At 53.2% G+C, this 23,279-nt stretch overlaps 1 protein-coding gene across 5 annotated transcripts in view; it reads left to right on the forward strand.

Annotated features, from left to right (window-relative positions):
- IGSF9B (immunoglobulin superfamily member 9B) overlaps positions 1 to 14,633 on the forward strand; it is a 47,952-nt gene extending 33,319 nt beyond the window's left edge. For 4 of the 5 annotated variants that reach the window (XM_018043352.1, XM_018043353.1, XM_018043350.1 and 1 more), the window contains 2 exons: positions 5,575 to 5,696; positions 9,028 to 14,633. In XM_018043352.1, the coding sequence (XP_017898841.1) occupies positions 5,575 to 5,696; positions 9,028 to 9,236 (331 nt within the window). In that variant the 3' untranslated portion in view covers positions 9,237 to 14,633. Of the gene's footprint in view, positions 1 to 56; positions 103 to 5,574; positions 5,697 to 9,027 lie in introns of those variants that run through there. The other variant, XM_018043354.1, reaches the window with a different exon arrangement.

Genomic DNA, 23,279 nt, shown 5'->3' on the forward strand with positions numbered 1-23,279 from the left:
GCGTGGGTAGTCCCGGCGCCCGTGTTGATAACCGCTTTGTTTCTGATTGATCTCAGCTATCTGGGCAGTGTTGTCGAGACAAGCCTCTCTTCAGCTCAATAGGTAAGGGAGCTCCGGCTGGGCGGGCGGTGGGGGGCGGACCGGCGGACGGGCTTCGGCAGGGCCATCGCTTCCTTTACGGGGGAATCCAAACCATAGCCCCCTGGTCCTCTGTGGGGCGGCAGCCTCCGCTCCGATTCCCTGCGGCTTCCTGGGCTCCCCACATCATGCTGTTGCCACAGCCCGCCGGGCCACCGCCTAGCTGCAGCTTCCGAGCCCTGCCCAGAGCCCCCCCCCCGGTTTCTGCATCCAGACACCCGCATCCTGCTGTCCAGAGCTTCCCACAGAAGCCCTGGCATCTGCATGCACCTGAGGGCCTAGAATGCCTAGAGCGCTTTGCATCTCTGCACTTGGGAAACCTGTCAGGGCCCCGGGGTATCTGTGAGCACCTTGCTCTCTTCTGCCCGGTTTTCCCTGCAGCCTCCAGCACAGAGGCCCCCTCCCTCTCTGGCCCCTTGACCTGCCCTGTTCCCTCCCTGTCCTCTGGGGATCCTACTGATAGCCGGTCCTCCCTGTAGCTTGGGGCTGGGCAGTGGCCTGCTCCTTTCCTCAACAGCTGGGTCTTTCTCTGGTCCAGGCCCCGTGTCGTCCTGTGAGGGCCCTGGGCAGCGAAGGTCACCACTCCTGAGCCCTCATGGCAGCCTGTTCTTGGCCGTCGCAGGACTGAGGCGCAGACCTCGCCCGGAGGCTCGCTGCTCTCAAGGCCCCTGCAGCAGCCACTCCTGCCCTCTCTGGGCCATAGCTCTGGGAGCTTCTGGGAGGAGCCCCCTAGAGGAGAGAACCGGCCCCGGGCAGGGGATTGGCAAGAGGCTGACCAAACACCACTTTCCTCCCTCTGCTCCCCTGTGGGTGCCTCCTCTTCCAGGTGGGGATCTCAGCAACTTGACAGCAGAAGGGTACCGAGCCTCTTAAAGAGGCTTCTGTGGTCAGCTTAACCCCATCACTCTCATGGTGGCTAAGAAGATGCTGCTTTTTGCCACGGATGCTTCTGGGGACTAGCCAGCGAGGGCACCAGGCACTCGGACAGCAGCGGAGCCTCCCTGGGTACTTCTGGCTTCCAGGAGGAAGCCTCGTCTCCTCCCCACCTGGAGATAGCAGGGGGCAAGGGAGGCGGGGGGCTGCCTGTCTCCTAGAGTCATGAGAGTGGCCTCCCGTAAACCAGAGCCTGTTTGCCAGCTCCTCATGGTCTGCAGCTGGGAAGGTGTCCGCAGCCAGAGGTCAGGGTCCTGTGAAGCTGGCTGATGCCATGCTCTGGGAGCCCAGGGATAGCAGTTGCAAGCGGCCAGCTCAGTGACAGTGACAGGCTGGCCCTCCACCTTCCCTTTCTCCTCCCTGACCCCAGTTTAACCCCCCCCCCCCCCCGCAAGGAGTTGATGACTCCGGGTCCTACCCTCCCCCTTCATTCTTGAAAAGTGCCTGGGCCCTGTTCTCCCCTGTGACCCCTCCCTGGTGTCCTAGACCTGCAGGCTGAGTGTCCCCTCACTGTTGTGACAAACCCAGAATCGAGGGGCGTGACGCGGGAGCTGGGTTTCTGCCTGGCCCGGACAGCTCCTCGGCCTCGAGAGTCAGGCCCTCGCTGCGCTGCCTGTCGGGAGCTTGGGCAGAGGCCGGGGGGCCCCCGCAGGCGCCGGGCTCCCCCATGGACGCTGCCGTCTTGCCCCCTTTGCTTGTGTCCCCCTGGGTCTGTTGGAGAAGGTGTGACTCGTCTCGTCTACGTGCGTTCTCACTCTGTCCCCCCTCCCTGCTCCCAGCCCACAGCCGTCCTGGGCCGCTCCTCCTCTCCTTTTCCTCCTCCTCCAGCTCCCTTCTTAGGGCGGGCAGTGTCGAGTGGTTTCTGGGAGGACTCGGCCTGTTAGTGGCCGGGGCTCTCAGCTCCCTGTCTGAACACCAGCAGCCGCCTGGGCCTCCCATTCTCTCAGGTTCCCTTTCCTGTTCATGCTGACCGTGGCCTCCATGAGGCAGGCGTGTCGGAGTGTGTTGGGGACCCTTGTACTGGGTGAACCCGGGGAAGGCGGCCCCGTTGGTAAAAGCCTGTCCTGAGTTGGGAGGCCACACACTTGGCCCACTGGAGGGGCCGTCGGTGGGTGTAGCAGGAGGGCGCCCCTCCGCAGAGTCCTGGTGGCTGTGCTACGATGGAAGGCGGGTTCACCCACGTCCTGGCCACCCCGTGGATGGGAGTGGGTTTGCTTGGTCTCCTCCCCAGTCCCATAGACAGACAGGCAGAGTGTGCACTCAGGAGGGGAAGGCCACACTCTTTCCCTTCTGCTTTGCCGTTGCCAGGAGGGTTTTGGCCATCCTGCGCTGAGGCTTGCCTTTCTGAGCTGGGCTGTGTCTTCCCTCCACTGCTGCAGGTGGGCACAGCGAAAGCAGCTGAGAGGTCCCTGGGACTGTGACTAATTTGGGTTTTGCATGAATTTTATAATGAGGAAGAGGCAAAGAGTGTTAAGGTATATTTCAGGCCATCTTTGGTAGGTCTGAACCATAGAGAAACACTGTGGGACATAGACCTGGAGTTCACTGGGGATGCCAGGCTTTGAGGCCTCACCTTCCAGTAATGCTCGTACTTTCTGAGAGAGGGGTCCAAGTTTGATGACTCTTTGTGTTCTGGAAGGACTGGGGCTGAATGGAAAGAGAGTTCTGGCTTCACCTCCCTGTCTGAGCTCCTTGGCATCAAAGTGCATTGCCCAGAAGTCCCCCAGGGGCTTAGCCTGGACAGGGGACAGGGTCCCCTTTTCCAGAGAAGTGGGCAGTTGGCTTCCAGCCTGCTGGGATGCTTCGTGTAACTTTTCTGCCTAATTAACGGAATATGAAGGCCCACTATGTCCCCCTCCCCACACCCCCGTCCTTCCAGACCCTGCCTGTTTATCTCTGCCCCCTGTACTGGCAAGCAGCCCAGTGCCTCGGGGCTTCTCCTGTGTGCATCAGAGTCTGAACACCGAGCCAAATGCAGGAACAGGTGGACAGCAGGTGTCCTGGAAGGGCTGGAGCTTGGTTGCTTCACAAGAAAAATTGGCTCCCCCTGCGTCCACCTCCCAGTGGCTTATTTCTTCCTTTTGGGAATCCTTGCTGAGTGCACACCTGAGCCAGCTTCCCTCCCCAGGCTGTCTTCTCTGGCTCTGCCACCGATGGGGTGAACGTCCAAGACGGTGGCAGCGTGGGCGTCCAGGGCAGGCTGACTGCTCGGGGCATGGGAGCGCTGTGGGGTGAGAGCAGTGTCCTCCTCCTGTGGGGCTTGTGCCTGTTTCCATCAGGAAGAAGCTGCGCACACAGCTTACGGCACGTTGAGAGTCTTGGCTGTGTCGCGTTGACAACTGGATTATGAGACAAATGGCATAAGCGCTTTAATTTCAGTTTCTCCATCTGAAAAATGGGGTCCGTCTCATGTTTGCCCCTTAGGGATGCTGTCAGGGTTCAGGGGAGTTACTGCAGAGGACATAGATCAGGGCCTGGCATGGTGAGTGGTGAACCAGTTCTGTATGATGAGAGCAATAATGATACTGACCCTGGAAGCCTTAGCTGCCTGGGAGAATCCCTTGCAGTTTTTGGGGGCAGCCTGTACCTGTTTCTCTCATGCCCAGTGGGTCACCCTGCACTGTGCTGTTTGCACACTGGCCCCTGGCCTGCTGGCTTGTCATATGCCTCCTCAGATGGTGTGCCGCTCACTTGTCTGCCCCTGGAAAAGGCCGGCCAGCACCAGCAAGCGGATGACCCGAGCCATGCGTTCGTGTCTCTTTCCTTCCAGGCAGCACCAGGAAGCCTTAGTCCAGGTTGAGGGGGGTGAAGCTGCTGCATTGGCTCTGGGGAGTCACGCTCCCTCGTGGCCTGGCCGTCTCCGTTCTTGGTCTGCTTCCAGAATTCCTTCCAGCTGCTGCCATATAGGGCCTCCAGGGGTAGACGGCGGTGTCTGTGAAAGAGGAAGGAAGGGGGAGCTGGCAGCTGGGTCTCGGGGTGAAGACCAGACCTCTGATGGTGAGCTGGCCTACTTCTCTCTGAGGCCGTGTGTGCATGTAGGGGGGCTCTTAGCCCTGTGTTTTGAGGGGGCTGATGAAAATTGAGATGCTCTCTCTGGCCTGGACTTGGGAGGAGCTTCCCCGCACTGTAAATGTGGACAGGCTGTGGAAGGATGGCATCCATCAGAGAAGATGCAGGTTGCTTTACTGTCAGCTGGATCAAGAAGCCCCAGGAACCAGAGGCTCGTCTACAGTTAGCCTCTGTGTTTTCTTCCTTGTCCCTACAAAGATCCCCGAGGTTGGGGAGATGTGGCTGTGGTCTTCCCACCCCTGTTTTTTTTTTTTAACCTTAGATTACTTGCTCACTACTGGGGACTTCTTTTCCCCTCACAGGTTTGGCTATCCTTCTTCCTTCAATCAGGATTTACCAAGCACTGATTGGAATGGAGATGGAAGAGAGAGGTGTGGGGAAGGAGATGGGAAGAGTGACTCCCCGCCAGCCCGCAGGGTTTTGGGGTGGCCCTGATTCCCTGATGGCGTGCTGAGAGCATCACAGGCCGGAAAGAAAGAGCGACCCATGTCTCTCTTTCCCCCTTTACTCCTCACGCTCCAAGTTTGGCTTCCTCTGAGAAGAAATGGCAACGGTCTTCTAGATTTTCTTCTGACTCTTGAACTCTTCTCTCCAGTGCGTGCAGATCGTCGCAGCCCATCCTCTCGGTTCTCTTTGAGCTCTCTGTCATCTTGGCTGCACGGGCTCTGGGTGTTGCCTTTGACCTAATTGCACAGGCACTCTGTTAAGTGAGCTGCTACCTCCACTCCTCAGCTGGGGCAGGAGGAGACTCCGACACAGGTCTCCTCTCCCAACAACCTTGGTTTCTCTGTATCTTAAACTGTGGAGACACTCACTGCAGGTGTCCCGGGCTTTGCCAGACTGCCCGATTGGGCACTGACTGTCGTAATCCACTTCTGCGCTCGTCTATTCTCTCACGTGACCATGAAGTCTGAGCCCCGTCTGCTGCCGAAATGTGGGTGGATGACAGCCATTTGCTGCTGCTGGCTGCAGGGTTCTGCCTGACTCTCGGCAAAGGAGCGGCTGATCTCACGGGACACTAGGGCCCTGTCTGGCCGGGCCTATCTTTCCTGGGGGGCGGGGGGAACAGTCAGGGGTGGGGTTGCTCTCCCCCCAACCCCTTTAATCTGCCCCTGTACTTTTCACTTAAAGGTCTTGACTGTGATGGTCCAAGAACTTAAGACACGGAAGCTGCTTTCTTCTCCACGCTGCCTTCCCCAGCTTAGGGCCACTTGACGGGTTCACCATTAAAGCCTGTCTCTCTCCCTCTCCCAGGTCTCTGGTGGCCCGGCAGATGGCCTCCCACTGCAGGAGCTCTCCACTGGGACTCTTTCTTCCAGGAGCAGCAGGGAGGCAGGTGTCTTCTCCGGGACAGCTGCTTGGCTTTCTCCAGCTCCTCCTCCAAAGCTCCCTCATCTGCGAGCTTACCTGTGCCTCTCCAATTGTCCCTTCCAGGACACATCCGCCTGCACCCGGGAATGCTGCTGCACCTGAGAGGCTGGAGGCTCTGAAGTACCAACGGATAAAGAAGCCCAAAAAGTCATCCAAGGGCTCCTCGAAGTCAAAGAAACGATCCGGTAAATGCGGAGCGGCGTGCCATCCCTCCCCTCCCCACCCCGACCTGCCTTTACAGATCCCAGCTCTGGGTTCTCTGCAGAGTCAGCTCCTCTAGTGTGTCTTCTTCTTTGCTTCTCTCTAGTGCTAATTGCCAAGTGATGTACAAATAGAGTTTTCATGTCAAAAAAGGAGAAAAATAAGGTTAAAATCTGATTGTCCTCCCAATCTTGTTTCATCCAACCTAGGGACCATCCTTCCTGGGGGCATGTGTGTTCAGAACCCTTTTGTGTGTACACCTTTAGAAAATACACAGCATTGTTTTAGTGTATTTTAAAAAATGTTTATTTTTGGCTGCCCTGGGGCTTTGTTGCTTTGCGTGGGCTCTCTAGCTCTGGTGAGCAGGGGCTGCTCTTTGTTGTGGTGTGCGGGCTTCTCGCTGTGGTGGCTTCTCTTGTTGTGGAGCACATGCCCTGGGCTCACGGGCTTTAGTGGTTGAAGCAAGCGGGCTCAGTAGTTGTGGCATGTGGGCTCAGTTGCCCCAGGGCATGTGGGATCTTCCTGGACAAGAGATCGAACCTGTGTTCCTTGCACTGGCAAGTGGATTCCTATCCACTCTACCGCCAGGGAAGTCCTAGTGTATTTTTTTTAACAATATAAATAGTACTTTTCCCCTCAGTCTGCCATATGCCTTGGACATATCCCTGTTTCCTTATGTGTTTCCTCCTTATCAGGCCTCTGGATGGACATGGGAATTCTGGGGTCCTACTCAGTGTTAATCTTAAAGGAAGTCAGTCCTGAATATTCATTGGAAGGACTGATGGTGAAGCTTAAACTCCAATACTGTGGCCACCTGATGCGAAGAACTGACTCATTTGAAAAGACCCTGATGCTGGGAAAGATTGAAGGCGGGAGAAGGGGACAACAGAGGATGAGATGGTTAGATAGCACCTGCTACTCAATGAACATAAGTTTGAGTAAACTCCGGGAGTTGGTGATGGACAGGGAGGCCTGGCATGTTACAGTCCGTGGGGTCACAAAGAGTCGGACACAACTGAGCAACTGAATTGAAGTTGATGTTAAGGGGTCCCTGTGGCATGGACTCAGTGTCTGAGGGCAGGGCAGACTTCTCTCCATGAGTTAGAGTGAAACTGCCTTATTTCATAGAAAGGACATCTCTGCTGAAATGGATGCTGTTTACCCAGCAGTTGTACATAGCTTCTAAGATACTTCAAAAATAGTTCAGCCTTATTTCAGACTTAGAAAACTCCTTACTATTTATCACATGCTCTCATTCTACCAGTGGTTTTTGGAGTGCTGTGACAGGCTGTCTGAGAAGACCACTGCACGGCTTCTTTGCTGGTCTGTCTTATCTATCACAGAGAGCCTTCCATATGGGAGAATGAGACACTGAGGCCCTCGCGCTTGGGATGCAGTAAGCTCTCAGTTCTCACTCGGCCTTTGGGTGGTACTATTATCCTATTAGTTTATAGCTGAGGATACTGAAGTTTAGAGAAAGAAGACAAATTTTTTTAGGTTTTGGAAGAGAAGAGTCCAAAGCTGAATTTTCAACCCATTTAAGCCCATTCTATCTATCTATCTATCTATAATATATATCTATCATCTGTTTTTTGTTTTTTGGCAAAAAAAAAAAAAAAGTCCCATGAGCTGCCTATGTTCTCTTTTTTTTGTGTAAGTGGTCCTGTCCGCTGTCACGTGTTCACAACTCCACAAAGCTCTGTCTTTAGCCCAGCCTTTGTCTGTGAGCTGGTCTCATATTTCTGGGTGCCTGCTGCCCATGCCTCTGGGTGTTCTGTCTCAAATAGTTGTGGATAATCTTCCATGTCTGCGTCTTGCCCAGTCTCATAAAAGGCTCTCCTCCTCGCCTGGTCGCTCAGGCTCCTTGATTCCCCTCCTCTTCTCACATCTGGTCCATCTGGTGAGCTCTGTTGACTCCACTTTGTTTTTTAAAGATTTTTTTTTTGGATATGGATCATTTTTCGAGTCTTTATGGAATTTGTGACATTGCTTCTATGTTTTTGGGGTTTTTTTGCCCACAAGCCATGTCGGATCTGCGGCCAGGGATTGAACCTGCACCCCCCTGCACTGGATCTTAGCTCCCCGGCCAGGGATTAAACCTGCACCCTCCTGCACTGCAAGACAAAGTGTTAACAATAGGGAAGTCCCCTGTTGACTCAACTTTTAAAACACACACTATATCTGGCCACTTTTCTCTGTCTCAGATGCTAAAGTTAAGTTCTGAGTCATTCCTGTCTCTCCCCTGGACCAGAACAGCAGCCTCCTATCTGGTCCTCCAGCCTCCGTCCCGGCTCCTGCAGTGTATTCAACACACAGTGGCCAGAGTCGTTTTAGAGAGTCCGTGTGCACACATGTGCAGCACACGTACACACACTCACTTCTGGCTAAAACCTCCGGAAGGTCCCCCTGCAACCAGAACAGGCTTCTGCCTGCCCTCCTGCCTTACCGCCTCTGCTCCCTCTGCGTTAGTGTGGCGGCCCTCCTTTGGGCTCCAGTTCGTGTCGCGTTCGCCCCTCGCTTGGGGCCATCACACTGTGGGAACACTTCTCCCCTAGGCCTGTGGAAGGTTCATAATGCAAGACTCGCCTCGGTGTTGCTCCTTCAGGGCAGAAGCAGATTTTCTGTCTCAGGGTTCTGTGCTACCTTTCTCGGTAGTACTTGCAGCATCTGAAAGGTTTACGGTTGTAGTTTTTAAATCTCTATTATCTCTTCCTCCCCATCCCCACGTTGAAGTATAATCTTCTAGAACGAGAGGGCTTCACCTCTGTGTCCCCAGAAGCACCATGCAGCAGAGGGATGGCCCGGCAGTCCAGGGTGGGCCAGACCTGACTGTGATGTGGACAAGTAAAATCTTTTGAGACATCCATCCCTGCTTGCGGCACCGGGTGGGGGGAAAGTGTGCTGAGTCCCAGCCCCGTGCCTAGAATGCTGGCCTGGTACCCAGGAGGCACTGAGAAAGATGGGTAAATATTTCTTTAAAAAAATAGAAGAAAAAAATTAAATAAAAGGTACTGAATATATTCAACATTAAATATAAGATGAGAGATGTTGCTTGACTAGATCTGGGTCTGCAGGAGGTGCAGCCATGCCCACCCTGCTTTCCGGCTCTCACTAGAGCAGCACTTGGGGTGGCCGGGGCGCTGACTTCCCTGTTGCACTTTCTGCTCTGATCTCTGGGCAGGTGGGTGGCTCCAGCATGTGGCCCTGGGGGCCAGGCAGCATGCCCTGCAGGGGGCAGCGGGGGTGCACCACTGGCTTCTCATTCTTACCATACTTTCCTCCTTTCCTGTCCTGTGTACCTGCTCCCCTTCCTAGATGGTTCTGCCTCCCAGGCTCAGCACCTTCCAAACTCTCAGGTCCTGTGGCCCGACGAAGCTGTCTGCCTCCGGAGGAAGAAGAGACATTCCCGGCCCGACCCCTTCGCCCGTCTGTCGGACTTGTGCCACCGCCAGCTCCCGGAAGACCAGAAGGCAATACTCAGTAGCGTGGAGCACGACGACCCCGGCCACGCCACTCTGCTGTGATGCTGCCACTTAAGTGTCCCCTGAGCGAGGCTGCTGGCTGAGGGGCAAGGGCTGGCATGGGGCGATGGGTGTGCGGGGCTTCGTCCTCCCCTGCCAGGGGAGCGGTGGCCCGGCTGTTGGCTTCCAGGGCTGTTCAGACCCTGGCTGCACTTGCTCTCCCTCTGGCCTGAGTGGGCCTCTCCTTCGCCTCCCGACCTGCTGGCCTCGTGTCCGGGAGAGAGGAGAGAGGGCTCGCTGGCCAGCGTGGCTGTGGGTGGAGTTTGGGCAGTGAACTGGGGACAGGGGGAGACCTGCCTCCTCCCCCCCTTTCCCCGCTTCACTAGGTGGATTTCTCCACCTCCTCGGATATCAGTGGAGTGAGAGAGGAAGCAATGGCTCGCGCTGTGCCCTGCTTCTGTTGTTTCTCGAGTCCTGAAAGAGGGCTGGACTCCACCGTCTTCCAGACTCCACATATATATAGCTATAGATGCAAATGTGTATGTGTGTAGTTTGTGGGTTTCTCTATGTATATATATGTACGTGGGAGCAAATGCTCACTTCTGTGGTCAGTAGAAGGAGGGAGAGGGCAGCTGGCGTGTGGGCTGGGTGGGAGCTGGCGGGGGCCCTGGTGTCTGTCTCGGGAATGAGTCCCCCTGAAATGGGATTCATGCCTTCTCAGCTGGGTCCCCTGTTTGTCTTGACCTCATCGCCTCCCGGGCAGAGTGAGGGCTTGCCATGCTGCCCGCTGCCCGCTCCGGGGGCTCAACAGTCCGTTACCATGGAACTAAACACCGCCTCCATTTCTTGGTCCCGGGCGGAGAAGGGTGGCTGGTGGACGGCCAGGCGGGCATCTCTCTTGCTTTCATGGTCTGGCTCGGAAGTGAAGCTGCTTAGCAGCGGGGCTGGAGGTGGCCCTGTGCCCAGACTGGAGCTCCTCATTAGCCCCTTGGGTCCAGCCGGGCCTGGAGCCCTGTGGCCGGGGGCCTCCCGCTCCAGAGCCATCTGTGCCGAGCACCCAGCGCTGCGGCTCTATTTATATCCCATGCCCTCCAGAGCGCTGTTCCAAAGCTCTGATTGGATTCCTCCTCTCCTTTTGTGGGAGCTAATTCCCCAGATTGATTAATTGCCACGTGTGGGGAGCCCGCCCACACTCCTCTCCATGCTCCCCATGTGCCGCCCCCCCGCAGACCTGAACTCCCACAGGATGGGATCAGATAAAGCTGGGGGCCTGGATGCTGGGTTCTGGGGGTGCTCTGGGCCCCCCTTTCCCCCAGGGCTGTATGTATAGAACTGCCTGAGCCCTGGGGTTGAAGGTGGAAAGAGTGGGAGGTGGGAGCCGGGCTTCATCCTTTCTTTGCTGAGCTCTCTTCTTAGCTCAGACTCTTAGCACCCAGAAGCCTCTGCGAGGTGGTCTGACAGCGACAGGAGAGGCCTCTCTCGCGCGTGTGCAGTGTGGTACTGCCCTCGGCGGGTAGAAGGCCTGTGTGTGGCTAGGGTGCATCTGGCCTCTCTCTCCTGCTCTTGTGCCAGGGTTTGCCCTTCTGGCCACCTGAGAATCACGGTGGCAGTCAGGCTCCTGCAAGTACCTCCTTCTTGGTGCTGCTGTCTTGGTGGGTTTGGGGACAGCCCCTGTCCCCAGTTACCTGCCTGGATATTGGCCCGTCACAGCACTGGACACTTCTCTGGCTCTCATTCTGGGGACCTTGGCAGGCTAACCTGAGTGTGGGAGCGTCCATCCTGGGGGTGAATCCTCAGCCCAGTGCTTCCTTCTCATGCCTGGTGAGTGGGGACCCGGTCCACCCCTGGGGCTCTGCCTCACACGTCACACAACCACTCTCTCCAAACGTGACCGTCATGGAGAAGGGAGTGTCAGGAGCAGTGTTTGTGGCTGTGCCTAGTCTCCTGCCCACCACTGACCCCGTGGAACCTGCCCTTTCTGGCCAGTGTACTTCGCTGGGCACCGTGTCCAAGCCCCACCCAGGTGGCGGCTCCAGCGAAGCAGCGACTCTGCTTCTTCCCCGAGGCAGCACTACCTCTGCCGCTGTGCCCGACGGGGGGCTCGCGGGCACCTCTGCAGGGCCCAGGGGTCGGTTGTGGCCTTTGTCTGGACTCTCATGGTGGCTGTTTCTTGAGTGGAGCAGGTCCTGGTGGACCATGCGTGTAATGTCAGGGCTGTGTATCTTCAGGGTGAGCTAGGCCGCCATATCTGAGCCCTGGGCTGGGACTGTAGGCCCTGAGATTACAACAGGAGAGGAGACAGAAGGGATGGTATTCAGGGCCCTGCCGTGTACCGTCGCCAGCGGTAACAACGGTGCTGACTCCTGCCTGCCTGCCTTCCCTCGGCCAGGCCTGGTACCTCAGCACAGAAGAGCAAGTGGTTGGAGTTGTGCTTTTTTGCTGGCTGCTGGGTGTCAGCTGTTCTGGGCGTCCCCAGCACTGGGGAAGGGCACCAGGCCGACCTGTCTCTCAATAGCTTTGGACTCATTACTCCTCCCAAGAGGGCTTCCTTCTTGTGACAGTGTATGTGGACACGGGCCTTCCTGCACCCCGGGGAGCTGATTCAGCACTTACTGTAAGGACTGTGATGGAAATCAGCAGAATACAGTCCACTCTGTCCAAGAGGTGGAGACAGGGCTGTTACAGGCACACGCTCCAGTGCTGGGCGTGTGCAGGTGTGAATTTACGTGCATGGGGGTGCAGCCATGTCTAAGGACCAGATGCCCTTTGCACTCTGCCCGTCACCAAGTGCAGGGACGACTCTGAAACTTCCTCCGACTTTCAGGCCCTAGTCTGTGGGAGATCAGGTGTCCTCCAGACTGACCCTCGGCCCATCCGGTAACCTTGCCTAGAAGTAGCCTACACTTCCTCCTGCATCGTGCCTGGAGGCTGCACTATTTCAGGTTAGGTGACTTGGAGACCAGGGAAAGGCTGAAGTGCTGCCAGAGGGAGCTTGAGGCTGTTTGGGGGAAAGCAAGCAATAAGGAGAAGGTGGGGCCTCTTCTCGATTTGCTGGTGGCGTCAGTGGGGTTGAGTATGGACGCAGCCCAGCACTCGGTGATCTCTGTCTACAAGCCCTCAGCCTGTCTCTCTCAACTTTTCCCAGAGATATGGGTCTGAAAGGGGGATGGTGGGTGGGCAGGGTCTGCCCCCTCTTTGAGGAGGCCCATGACCTGTGATCCTGTGCATGGGGGCATCTCAAGTGCAAGGGTGGACTGGAGTCACCATTACTATTTTACAATGCTATCTCTTTTTGATTTGATATCTAAAATATTTGGGGTTAAACTGATTTCAGCTGTTTCTTTGTGCCCTTTTCATGCAGAGGAAACCTGGTAGGATCAGATGTGAAATTTCCTAGGCTTTTTTTTTTTTTTTTTTTTTTTAAGTTTGACAAAATAGCTTCAGGGAGGAGGCAGACTTCAGAGAGCAACAGGGCGACCTTGTTACTCTCCAGGATTAGAATTCAGGGCCCAAGTGTGCACAGCTGGAGCTGTTACTTCCAATTTTGTTAGAAAAAGCCTTTTAGGGGATTGGGGGTGGGCTGGGGAGGAATTGTACATAAAGTACATTTTATTACCATATAGAGAAACATAGGGAAAGAAAAGCTAGCGGCTAATCTGGGGCTTGCTTTGCTTGCATGTGATGGAGCTTTGGGGGGCAGGGATTGTTGGGGAGCAGCAGGGAGGCAGAGGTAGGTAGGCACCTGGGGGCTCCCTCAAGGAAGTGGGCATCCTTGATCAGCTCTTTCTTCTCCAAATAAAGGGAGGCTGGAGCTTGGAGCCCCCTGGGGCTGCACTGCTCTTCTGAGAAGAGTTGCTTTCAGCAACTGGGAGTTTGGTTGGGGTGTCCACCACCGCCCCACTGACCAGCAGTGAGTCCACTTTGGTCCAGTGATTTACTTCTGGGGCTCTCATCAGTGCTTCTATGAGCAAATGTACTATTTTGCATGTTGGGTTACTGAGAGGGTAGAAGTGTGTTCATGACCCATTCTAAGCTGGAAGAATAAATAGGTTGAGTCTGATCCCTAGACAGTCCCATACCCCGGGGTGTCTGTGTAGGACGAGGAAGAGTGAGGTGGATGTGCAGACAGCCCTGCTGGCGCCCGTCCCTTCCAGACGAGAGGCACATCTGGATTGCTGAATCCTTGGTAGACAGCAGCCATTAATGACATCACAGGGCCAGTCTTCCTTGGTGGATCTGAAGCAGCCTGAGGAAACAGTGTCTGCTGCAGATCGCTGGTGGGGAGAGCTGGGCTGGGTGGTAGGGAGAAGTGCTGCCAGTTCTCAGCCCCTGGCCCTGGTCCGTTGCCGTCTGTCTGTCCCAGCCGCCTTGATGGTGACACAAACAGCTGCTGGGCCTCTTGAATCTTGAAGAAATGTGCCCCACCAGTCCTACCAGTCTCTCCCTGGCCCTGGCTTCTCTGGGTTTATTTTAGGACCAGGCTCTCCTTTCCGCCCCATATACATAGTAGTTACCTCGTTTCCTTCCCACCCCACTTCTTCGTGGCTCCAGGGATCATGACCTCGTGCATGGTTTGCGTCGGGGAGGTGGTTGGGTAGGGAAGGGAATCTGAGAGGGGAGAAGGGTTGGGCTCGTGGGGGTTGGTTTCCATTTTCCGCCTTTGAAGCCCTGTGAGTGTGCTTCTGATGGTGTGTGGAGTTTCCACACGTGTAGCGGGAAGGGGCTGATGCCAACTCCTCGTGTTGGTGATGAGGGCTGAGAGGCTTTTTGCCCCTTTTGGCTTATAGCATCTAAGAAATCTTGTTTCTGGCATGGGGACAGATGTCCTTATAGCCATCTTGCAGTTCTTTGAAGGGAAACTGTCTATCACTCTCATCGGAAATCTCTATTACCTGCTGAGAACCTGAAGGGTCTGTCGTGAGCAGACAGTGTCCTGGCTGGAGCAGAGAGGTGGGGCTGTCTCACCTGGCCCTCTGCAGTCACCGGACTAGCTCTGTGGCCTCCAGCCCCAGGTGGCTATCTTGTCCATGTTCCTTTCCTGGGCTCAGGAAGTAAGAGTGTGTGTGTGTGTGTGTGTGTGTGTGTGTGTGTGTGTGTGTGTGGTATGTTCTGTATGTATGGTGCCTATGTGTGTGGTATGTGGTGTGTATTTGTGAGGGTGGTATGTATGGTGCGTGTGTGGTGTGTGTGTGTGTATGTGTGGTATGTTTGTGGTATGCATTTGAGTGTGCTGTGTGTGTGTACAAAAGCTTTGTAGGGACACACTAATTTGCCTGAGTAGCCTCAGGCCTAGCAGGCCCTCTTTTTGGTTGATTCTTTTCTTTGCGAGGCAACTCCTAATTTGGTAGGAGGGTGAAATTAGTAATATGCCATCTTTAGTGTATTTTTTATGGAGATTGTATATAAAATTATATAAATATATATGATTTGTTCTATTTTAAGGAGAGAGGGGAGCTTATGTAAGGGGGTGGGTGGGTGCAGGGACCAAAATGCAATAGTCGTGGTTGGGAGCTGGGGCCTTTGGGGAGTGGGAGATGGGAGGGCAGCAGACCGCAGCCGGGGAGAGGAGCGGGGTTGTGCCTTCGGCACACACATATATATGAAGTCTAGCTAGCTAGCTTGTCTATATATCTATATATCTATATGCAGTCATAGTTTGCTTTATTTTTGTACTCGTGCTTAGACATGTTTGGAGCACGACCACCTGGGGTGGCCTGGGTTCTAGCTCATGCCTTGGTGCCCTCTCTCCGCGTCCCCCATCCTTCCTCCATGCCTCATCTGTTTTTTGAGACATTCTCTGTTCAGAGTCGCTTGGGTCTTTCTGATGGAAATGTGTACATATGAAAATTTAATTTGAACAAAGCCTCCTCCTGGCACCTGGCCAGGGACTTCTAGAACAGAGCAGAGTATCGTAGAGTCTGACCCAGAGCTGGAGCTTCTGGGGGAACAGGTACTCACTAGCATTTGAGTGGGAAAGTGTGTGCCCTGAAGAATACCTCTCTGAGAACTCGAGACCTCACATACGCTGCAACGATCTCACACCTCGCGGCTCAACAGTTGTCCCTGGGTGCTAGCGCTTTCTCTGACTTGCCAAGGGTCATGTGTTTGAAGCTAGTGCAGGCAGCCAGGAGACACCTGTGGGTGCAGTCTCTGCTCGCATCCCGCTCGTCAACTGAAGAGCCGATACTGACCCCTCCTCCCCAAGCAGGGCGTCACATAGGCCAAGAGGTTTTGTCTTATGGAACTTGGTCATTAGAGGAGCTCGCATGCCTCAGCCATGGGTGGGGCTTTTTTGCTTTTTTTGGAGTACCATGAGAAGAGGTGGTGAGGGTGCAGCTCGAGTCTGACCCCTGACCCATCTCATGCCTCAGTGTAGCTTTAAGGGGCCCTGGCATTCACTCAGGCCTGTCCTTGAGCCCCTGGCATACCTGCTCAAGACGCTTTCCATTTCCCAAGGACACTGGAGGACTGTGGTCTCTGTCTAGTCTGCACTGGGGGAGCTCTAGCATGGGGTCCAGCGGCCACGTCCGTGCTTGGCAGGTGACCAGTTGTTCCTGCAGTCTTCTCAGGAGACCAGGGGAGGAGGCAGCCAGGCGTTCCTTGTAAGACTTTTCAGGGAGGCCAGGCAAGAAGGCAGCACGGTCTCTTTCCTGTCCGGCCTGCCCAAACCTCCACGACAAGAGGGCTTTCATTACCGTTCTTTTGGCTCTCGGAGTGATCCTCTCTTTCTCCACAGACCCTGTCCCACTTCTGGTATTCTGCATCACAGTACTGCACTAGGTCTGGGGTTCCTCTGAAACTGCTTTTTACATGAAACCCAAGGTGTGGTCCTTCGCACCAAGGAGTCGCTGCCCTCAGCCTTCCCATCCCACCCCTCTACCTCTAACTGAAATCAGTTACAGGAAGAAAAGGGGAGACAAGTGACATAGCCCTACCTTGAAACGTTAGAGCTTGGAGGGGTTGTAAAGTTATCTCTACCCTGAGCCTCAGGAAGGTGGGAAAGGGTAGGTAGCCCAGCCAAGACCTGCAATTTCTCTGTGGAGCCGGCCTTTCATAAAGGCACGTGAGGCCAGTGGATGATGGAGATCTGATTATATGTAGAGGAACAGCATCTGCCTTTGAACCTCTGTTAACAGGACAGGTTGGCGGGACGAGTGTGCTGACTAGGTCTTTGAGGCCACCCCGTAGGCTGTGCCTGCGCCTTGGTGCCCGCGTGGTGGGAGGCTCACCGAACACTGGTGCTCTTCCCCTTTGGTGGGTGCTGAGGGTGTCTGTGGATTGTTTTAGTTCTGCTACCTCCGGCTGCATCATGGAACCAGGGTTTGGGGTGGACAGAGTTACTGGGTGTTCCTCACCCAAAGTCAGCGTGGGTGCATCCTTCCCCCATGGGCATCAAGCGGTAGCTTGGGGAAGTGGGGTTCCCACTGCCCTCTGGCCCTGTATCTCCTGTCTGATGCAGGTGCTTGTGCTGAGCTACTTGGGGCAACGTCAAAGCAGTAGCGGGGAGAACAGGAGAAACCCACGCAGCACATTGCCTGTCCCGAAGGGTCTGGCCCCGATGTCGGTCTGTGGGGTTCTCTTCTGTGCCCAGGGCCTGGGGGGACACTCTGTGCAGTGGTCTTGATCATTGGGACTTCAGACTGAATGGCTGGTTTAGGGAAGAACAGCAGTTTAAAGCCCCCCTTGCCAAGTTGTATACATCAATCTCCAAAGGTCTTAACACCTCGTTCAGACTTCATTTTCGAACTGCCATCTGTGGGGCCAGAGGAAGGGGCACAAGACGGCGGTGGTGCTCCCACCAGTTGCTCCTTCTTTCCACAGCCGCTGACCTGAAGGGACTATAGCAGCTTCCTGTCAGTGATGCCTGGTTCCTCTCGTCCCCGACTTTTTCTCTTCCACCAGGAGATACTTTATCACCCTGGGTATGATTCTTCCATAGCACACCTGGAAGCAATGTGTGTGGATTTCTTTCCCCTCTTTCACCCAGTGGGCTGTAGACACACAGAGGGTGGGCTGGGAGGGGTCCCGCGGCCACCTCCCAAGACCCCAACTGCTCTGCACCTCTGGATGTCCAGGGGCCTCTCGCCTCATTTCTTCTAGGAATCTGAGTATGACTCAGCGTGCTGGTGGGAGTGCCTGCTCTCATGGCACACTTCTTCCTTCTTCAACTTTCTTTGGGGGTTTTCCCCCATCCATGCCAGGTCTTCTCATGAAGACCCTTCAAACCTCGTTTCCATTTCTTGAATGTCGATACTACCACGTAACTGCGCTAGGGTGCTTTATGGTGCTGTTCTTGATGAGGCCAGCTGGACTGAACCTCCTTCGTCCCACTGGTTCCTTAAATCTTGCTGTATTTTGTCCTCTATTTTTCCCCTAGGGGGTTGGGGTGGGAGACGTAGGGGTGGCTTTTGTGTTCTTTCTCTCTCCTGTATGTATGCACTGGGTAAAGTCCGTAATCATGGGCAGCTGACTTCATGGTACTGGTTGGCTGACTTTGGTTAACTATTAAAGACAAATCAACAAATTGTACAGCTGCACACAGAACACCTTTGAGTGTGAATCTGAATGGCAACTAGAGGCTTACTTTTTGAACTTCAGGTATGTAACTCAAAAGTAAATAAAAACACTATTTTTTCAGTAAGCTTTTTTTTTCTTCTAAGAGATAACTTAGAAGTCAAATGATAAGAACATTTAACCGGTGCTGTACCAAAGCCTTATATGAACATAATCCTACACTCTGTACCACCTGTCTCTGGTGAGTGCCCTGTTCTGTCACCCTCTTCTCAAAAGCCTGGGAATGCCAGCATGTGCCAAGCCTGGGGCTGGGTCTTGGGAACCTGTGGGCCAAGGAGACCCCTTGGAGCAGAGGGTAATGGTGAAGATGGAACACCATCTGCATCCTGAGTAGACTCTGGGAAGACACCAGGCATTTGTGTGTGTGTGTGCATGTGTGTGTGTATGTGGGGGGCGGGGGGACTGGGGTATGTGTGTGTACATTTGTGAGTGGGTGTGCTTCCGGTGCACAATGCCAAAGTGAATGCACCAACTGGGGCCCTGAAGGGGAGACCCAGGCTGGCTCTGGAGTGGGCTGGTTGTAATGAGAGGGGAGGGTACTTCCTCCTCCCGTTTCCTGTCTCCTTCCCCATCCCCTCTGTCAGGGAGTGGAGGTTTATGGAAATAGCTACACTCTCAACCAGGTGCTTTTTCCTCAAGATCTCCAAAGTCTAAGCATTTATAAAGGGCCTGTCCAAGAGGCAGGCACCGCCAACCACCAAATCACAGACTGCCAGGACGGGGCGGGAACTTGCTTCCCCTCAGCTCTGGCTGCTTTCTTATAGAAGGGGTTCCTCCTGCAGGGTCCCCTGACCACCCGTCCTGGGCCTTGGCCTGTTCTAGCTGCCACCCTTCAGGCTGCCTGACCCCTTCTTCCCAATCCACACAAAAGACCCAGCCGGAGGTGCCGCTTGACCATGCCTGCTCTGTGGCCTAAGCAATAAAGCCTGCCCTGCCTACCACAGACAGTGACTTTTGGCCTTAGGCTCCTGCCAGTTGAAAGCTGAGTGTCACCCCAGACTCAGTTAGGAGAGGACATGTGGCCAGCCTTGGCTTGGGTTGCCATGCTGGGCTCCCCTCGCTGGCATTTCCAGGCTTGCCAGATACTAACCAATGCATCGCCAGTAACACTGCATGTTCATATCATGAGTTAAAGAGCAAAACAAGCAAAGACAGACATGGGCAAACGAGCAATGGGAGAAGAGAGGGCACACAGGGAGACGAGATGTGTAGCCAGTGAAGGAATGCTGGGAGTGTTGCAAGTGAAAATTCAAGAAGTTTAGGGTTTAACTGCTTCTCATGTAACATTACTCTGCTTCAGAAATGTTTTGTATTTTGATAGAAATAAACATTTGCTAAATAAACTTTTTTAGTTCATTTTTCTAACTTTTATTTATACTTAGGAGGTCATTTCTGGTGGTATCTACTCTCACCTCTGGCTTTTGGTCCCCCTGATCAACCCCAGATTTTACTTATGGCTGAACAAGATTGTGGAAGGATTTAAGGCTAGAGATGAAGGAAGTTCTCTTTATTCACTGAGCAGAAGTGCCGAGGGCCAGTCATGTGCATCACCGTTCCACTCACTCAGGATCTATCACGAACGAGCAGGCAAGGCCTCTGCCCTTCCAGGAGACAGACAGCAAGCAATGATAGTGCTGAGGAAATCACACCCTGTAAAATATGATGTATTAGGTTGGTGCAAAAGTAATTGCAGTTTTGCATTATTGAAATTTGCTGTTTGATATTGGAACACGTTCTTAAATGTGATTATGTTATACATCATTTTAATGCACATTTCTCGCTTTATGTTTTTTGCTAATGACTTATTTCTTGCTGTTTATATTTTATACATGTTTTATACTATGGAAATGATGTTAGACAAAAAGCAAATAGCAATTTTCTTATTTGAGTTCACAGTGGGTCTTAAAGCAGTGGAAACAACTTGCAACATCAACAACCCATTTGGCCTAGGAACTGCTAATGAAAGATAGTGGTGGTTTAAGACATTTTCAGAGGAGACAAGAGCCTTAAAGATGAAGAGCGTAGTGGCCAGCAGTCTGAAGTTGACAATAACCAGCTGAGAGCCATCAACTTAGCTGATCCTCTTACAGCTACATGAGAAGTTGCTGAAGAACTCAACGTCAACTATTCTATAGATGTTTGGCATTTGAAGCAAATTGGAAAGGTGGAAAAGCTCAATTAGTGGGTGCCTTATGAGCTGACTGAAATTTTTAAAAAAATAGCCATTTTGAAGTGTCGTCTTCTCTTATTCTATGCAACAACCATTTCTCGATGGGATTGTGACATGCACCAAAAAGTGGGTTTTATATGACAACCAGTAGTACGAAGGAAGCTCCGAAGCACTTCCCAAAGCCAAACTTCTACCAAAAAAGGTCACAGTCACTGTTTGGTGATCTGTTGCCAGTCTGATCCACTGTAGCTTTCTGAATCTCGACAAAACTGTTATATCTGGTGAGTATACTCAGCAAATTGATGAGATGCACCGGTAACTGCAGTGCCTGCAGCCAGCATTGGTCAACAGAAAAGGCCCAGTCCTTCTCCACAACAGTGCCTGACCACATGTCGTACAACCAACGCTTCAAAAGTTGAATTGGGCTATGTGGTTTTGCCTCATCTACCGTATTCACTGACCTCTCGCCAACTGACTACCTCTTCTTCAAGCATCTTGAAAAACTTGTTGCAGGGAAAATGCTTCCACAACCAACAGGATGCATAAAATGCTTTCTAAGAGTTTGTCGAATCCCAAAGCACAGATTTTTATGCTATAGGAGTAAACAAACATTTCTTGTTGGCAATTGTATTGATTGTAATGGTTCCTATTTTGATTAATGAAGATGTGTTTGAGCCTAGTTATAATGACGTAAAATTCACACTCTGAAATTGCAATTACTTTTGTACCGACCTAATAGAGTAAGATGGTAGGAGTTTGGGAAAGAAACTTAGGCAGGGTGGGGGGCAGGTGGAGTGAGGAAGCAGTGTTGGCTGCAATTTCAGTCACTGCTGGGGGCCTCACGAAGAGAAGTCAGCCCCTGAGCAAAAGGTGAGTGGGCCACTTGACAAAATTCTTTAACTTGTGGACTTTTCACAGCACCTGAAATCTTAAAGAGCTGGGAGAAGATACGCTGAGTCTTTGGTTAGGTGATGAAGGCAAGTTCTCGGGCTTGGCTCCATCTGTCCAAGTGGGTCCTAGCCCTCACAAAGCAGGCCCGTGGCGACATTTCATACACACGAGTCAGTGGTGCAGCAGCCGCTCTGTGCTGAACCCCAAAGGGGCTGTTGTCCGGGTGGACCCAAGGGACCTGACTGCTGAGACCAGCACGCCTTCCTCCCTGGTCGTGCCGCACTGCACCCTGCTTCTGTGCAGCCTTGCCTCCTTGTGGTCTGCCTCAGCAATACTCTTCTCATGTACCAGCTCAGACTACGCTTGCTTTTAGTTTCCTTTGGTCTTCAGGCGGAGTGCAAATACCAACATGCATTTCTGTGTACGCTCATGGCTCCAAGTGGAGAAAGCAGCTGCACCACCAGCTCAACAAAAACAGAAACAGGGCCAGCTATAAATTTAAACACATCTTTTATGATAAAAGTCTCCATATAAAATGCCCTAAGAGCCAGGTAGCGGGGCTGTTGTGCCAGCAGCATGCCTCCCAGCATCTGTCTGGCTTGCTTTGCCTCAGTGAACTCTCACCATTCTCCTAGTTTCCATTTCCTGTTCCCTTGATCCTTTTTGAGTCTAATGAAAATACATATATATTTTTTGATGTTTCATGCACTCTGGTCTTAATTCTTAAGAGCAGGTCCTTGGAGTGTTTTGTAGTCTCCTGTTTTCACACAAATAAGAGTGCCAACCCTTCAAACTCCCCGACAACAGGCTGTAAACTGGGACCCCTGGATTTTGTGTGGCTGAGAATATGGACATAAATGAACCTTTCTGGCTAGATCTGTCAGCTCTGTGGCAAAGCTGAGTTTAAAAAAAATTAACTGGTGAGGAGAAATAAATAGTTTCAGTCAGGAGCCTCCTCTCTGTATTACACTGTTATTTAAAGGCCCTTCATCTATTTTAAAATTATCCCTAACTTCACGCTAACCCAGTGCTCCATACTTTAGAACATTCTTCCATGTGCATTTCATTTGGTACCCATGGTGACCTTAGGGATTAAGTAAGGCGCTTGTTTTCTCTTTTTTACAGACAGGAATGGGCTGTGAGACCTGGTAGAATCAACCAATGTCCCTTCTTTCCTCCCCACTTTCCCTCTCCCCCTGCCCACTGCCTCTCCTATTCCTCAGTCCCTCCCTCCCTTCTTTCCATACCCCTCTTTTTTCCCCAAAGGTTTAAGGCAGCAAGAAATGACCTTAAAGAAGATGCCTCAGACTTGAGTTCTTGTCTGGTACTTTTCCCTCAGTCTACCTTTCAGATGGACCATGACCCTGTGCCAGGATATCTGTCCCTCTGGTCAGGGGGCCTTGGACCCTTGGTCTACAAACATAGTGTCAAAGAAGGATTTCAAGATGGTTTGGTCTCTTGTCAGCTGGGGACGGTGGGCAGGATCCTTCCTCTAGGGCTTTGAAATCCTAGATCATTATCACTGTATTTTTCTCCTTGACATTGCAGCCCCAGCCCATAAACCACCAGCGTTTACAATGTTTACTCTCCATTAGTAACTGATGAATATCAGCAAACTGTTGAACCTTCCTGAGGGAGCTGGTCCTGCCAGGTTCCCTCCTTCACAAATATGGGTGTTGGGGGTGGGGGGAGGCACACAGGTTCAAACGTCAGGAGTCAGAGGTGCTGCGTGGTCCCCGAGACCCCTCTTGGGTATAGGTTGAGCCACAGGCTCTGGAGTTCAGCTACTGGCCACTCCAGGAAGAGAGATGATGTTCTCTCCTGCCAAGACAGGTATCTCGGAGCCCTTGCTCTGCGGGGCAGCACTTTCCTCCTGCCTGCATAGAGAGGGGAGAAGGCAATGGCAACCTACTTTGGTACTCTTGCCTGGAAAAATCCCATGGATGGAGGAGCTTGGTAGGCTACAGTCCATGGGGTCTCGAAGATTCGGACATGACTGAGCAACTTCACTTTCACTTTTCACTTTCATGCGTTGGAGAAGGAAATGGCAACCCACTCTAGTGTTCTTGCCTGGAGAATCCCAGGGATGGAGGGGTCTGGTGGGCTTCCGTCTATGGGGTCGCACAGAGTTGGACACGACTGAAGCAACTTAGCAGCTGCAGCAGCAGCACAGAGAGGAGCAGGATGTGCCTGGGTACTGACATGGGGCAGGCCTTCTGCACAGGCCCCTCCCCAGCTGCAGAGGCCTGGGCGGTGGTGCTCAGGCCGACATGGTGCCCCTTGGGAGGGTGTGCTGGCGGTAGCCAGTCCTCTTGAGAAGAAGAGGCAGGCAGCTCCTGTTTGTCCTCAGTTTGGGGCCTGAGTTGCCAACCTGAAGGCAGCAGGAGTATCACCTGTTATGTGCACTTAGCACTCTGTTACACTTGCTCACGTTGTGTCTGCCTCACTAGTGTGTAAACTCCTCGGGGTCT

Source organism: Capra hircus, chromosome 29, assembly GCF_001704415.2.
Source record: "Capra hircus breed San Clemente chromosome 29, ASM170441v1, whole genome shotgun sequence".
In the NCBI taxonomy this organism is placed as follows: domain Eukaryota; kingdom Metazoa; phylum Chordata; class Mammalia; order Artiodactyla; family Bovidae; genus Capra; species Capra hircus.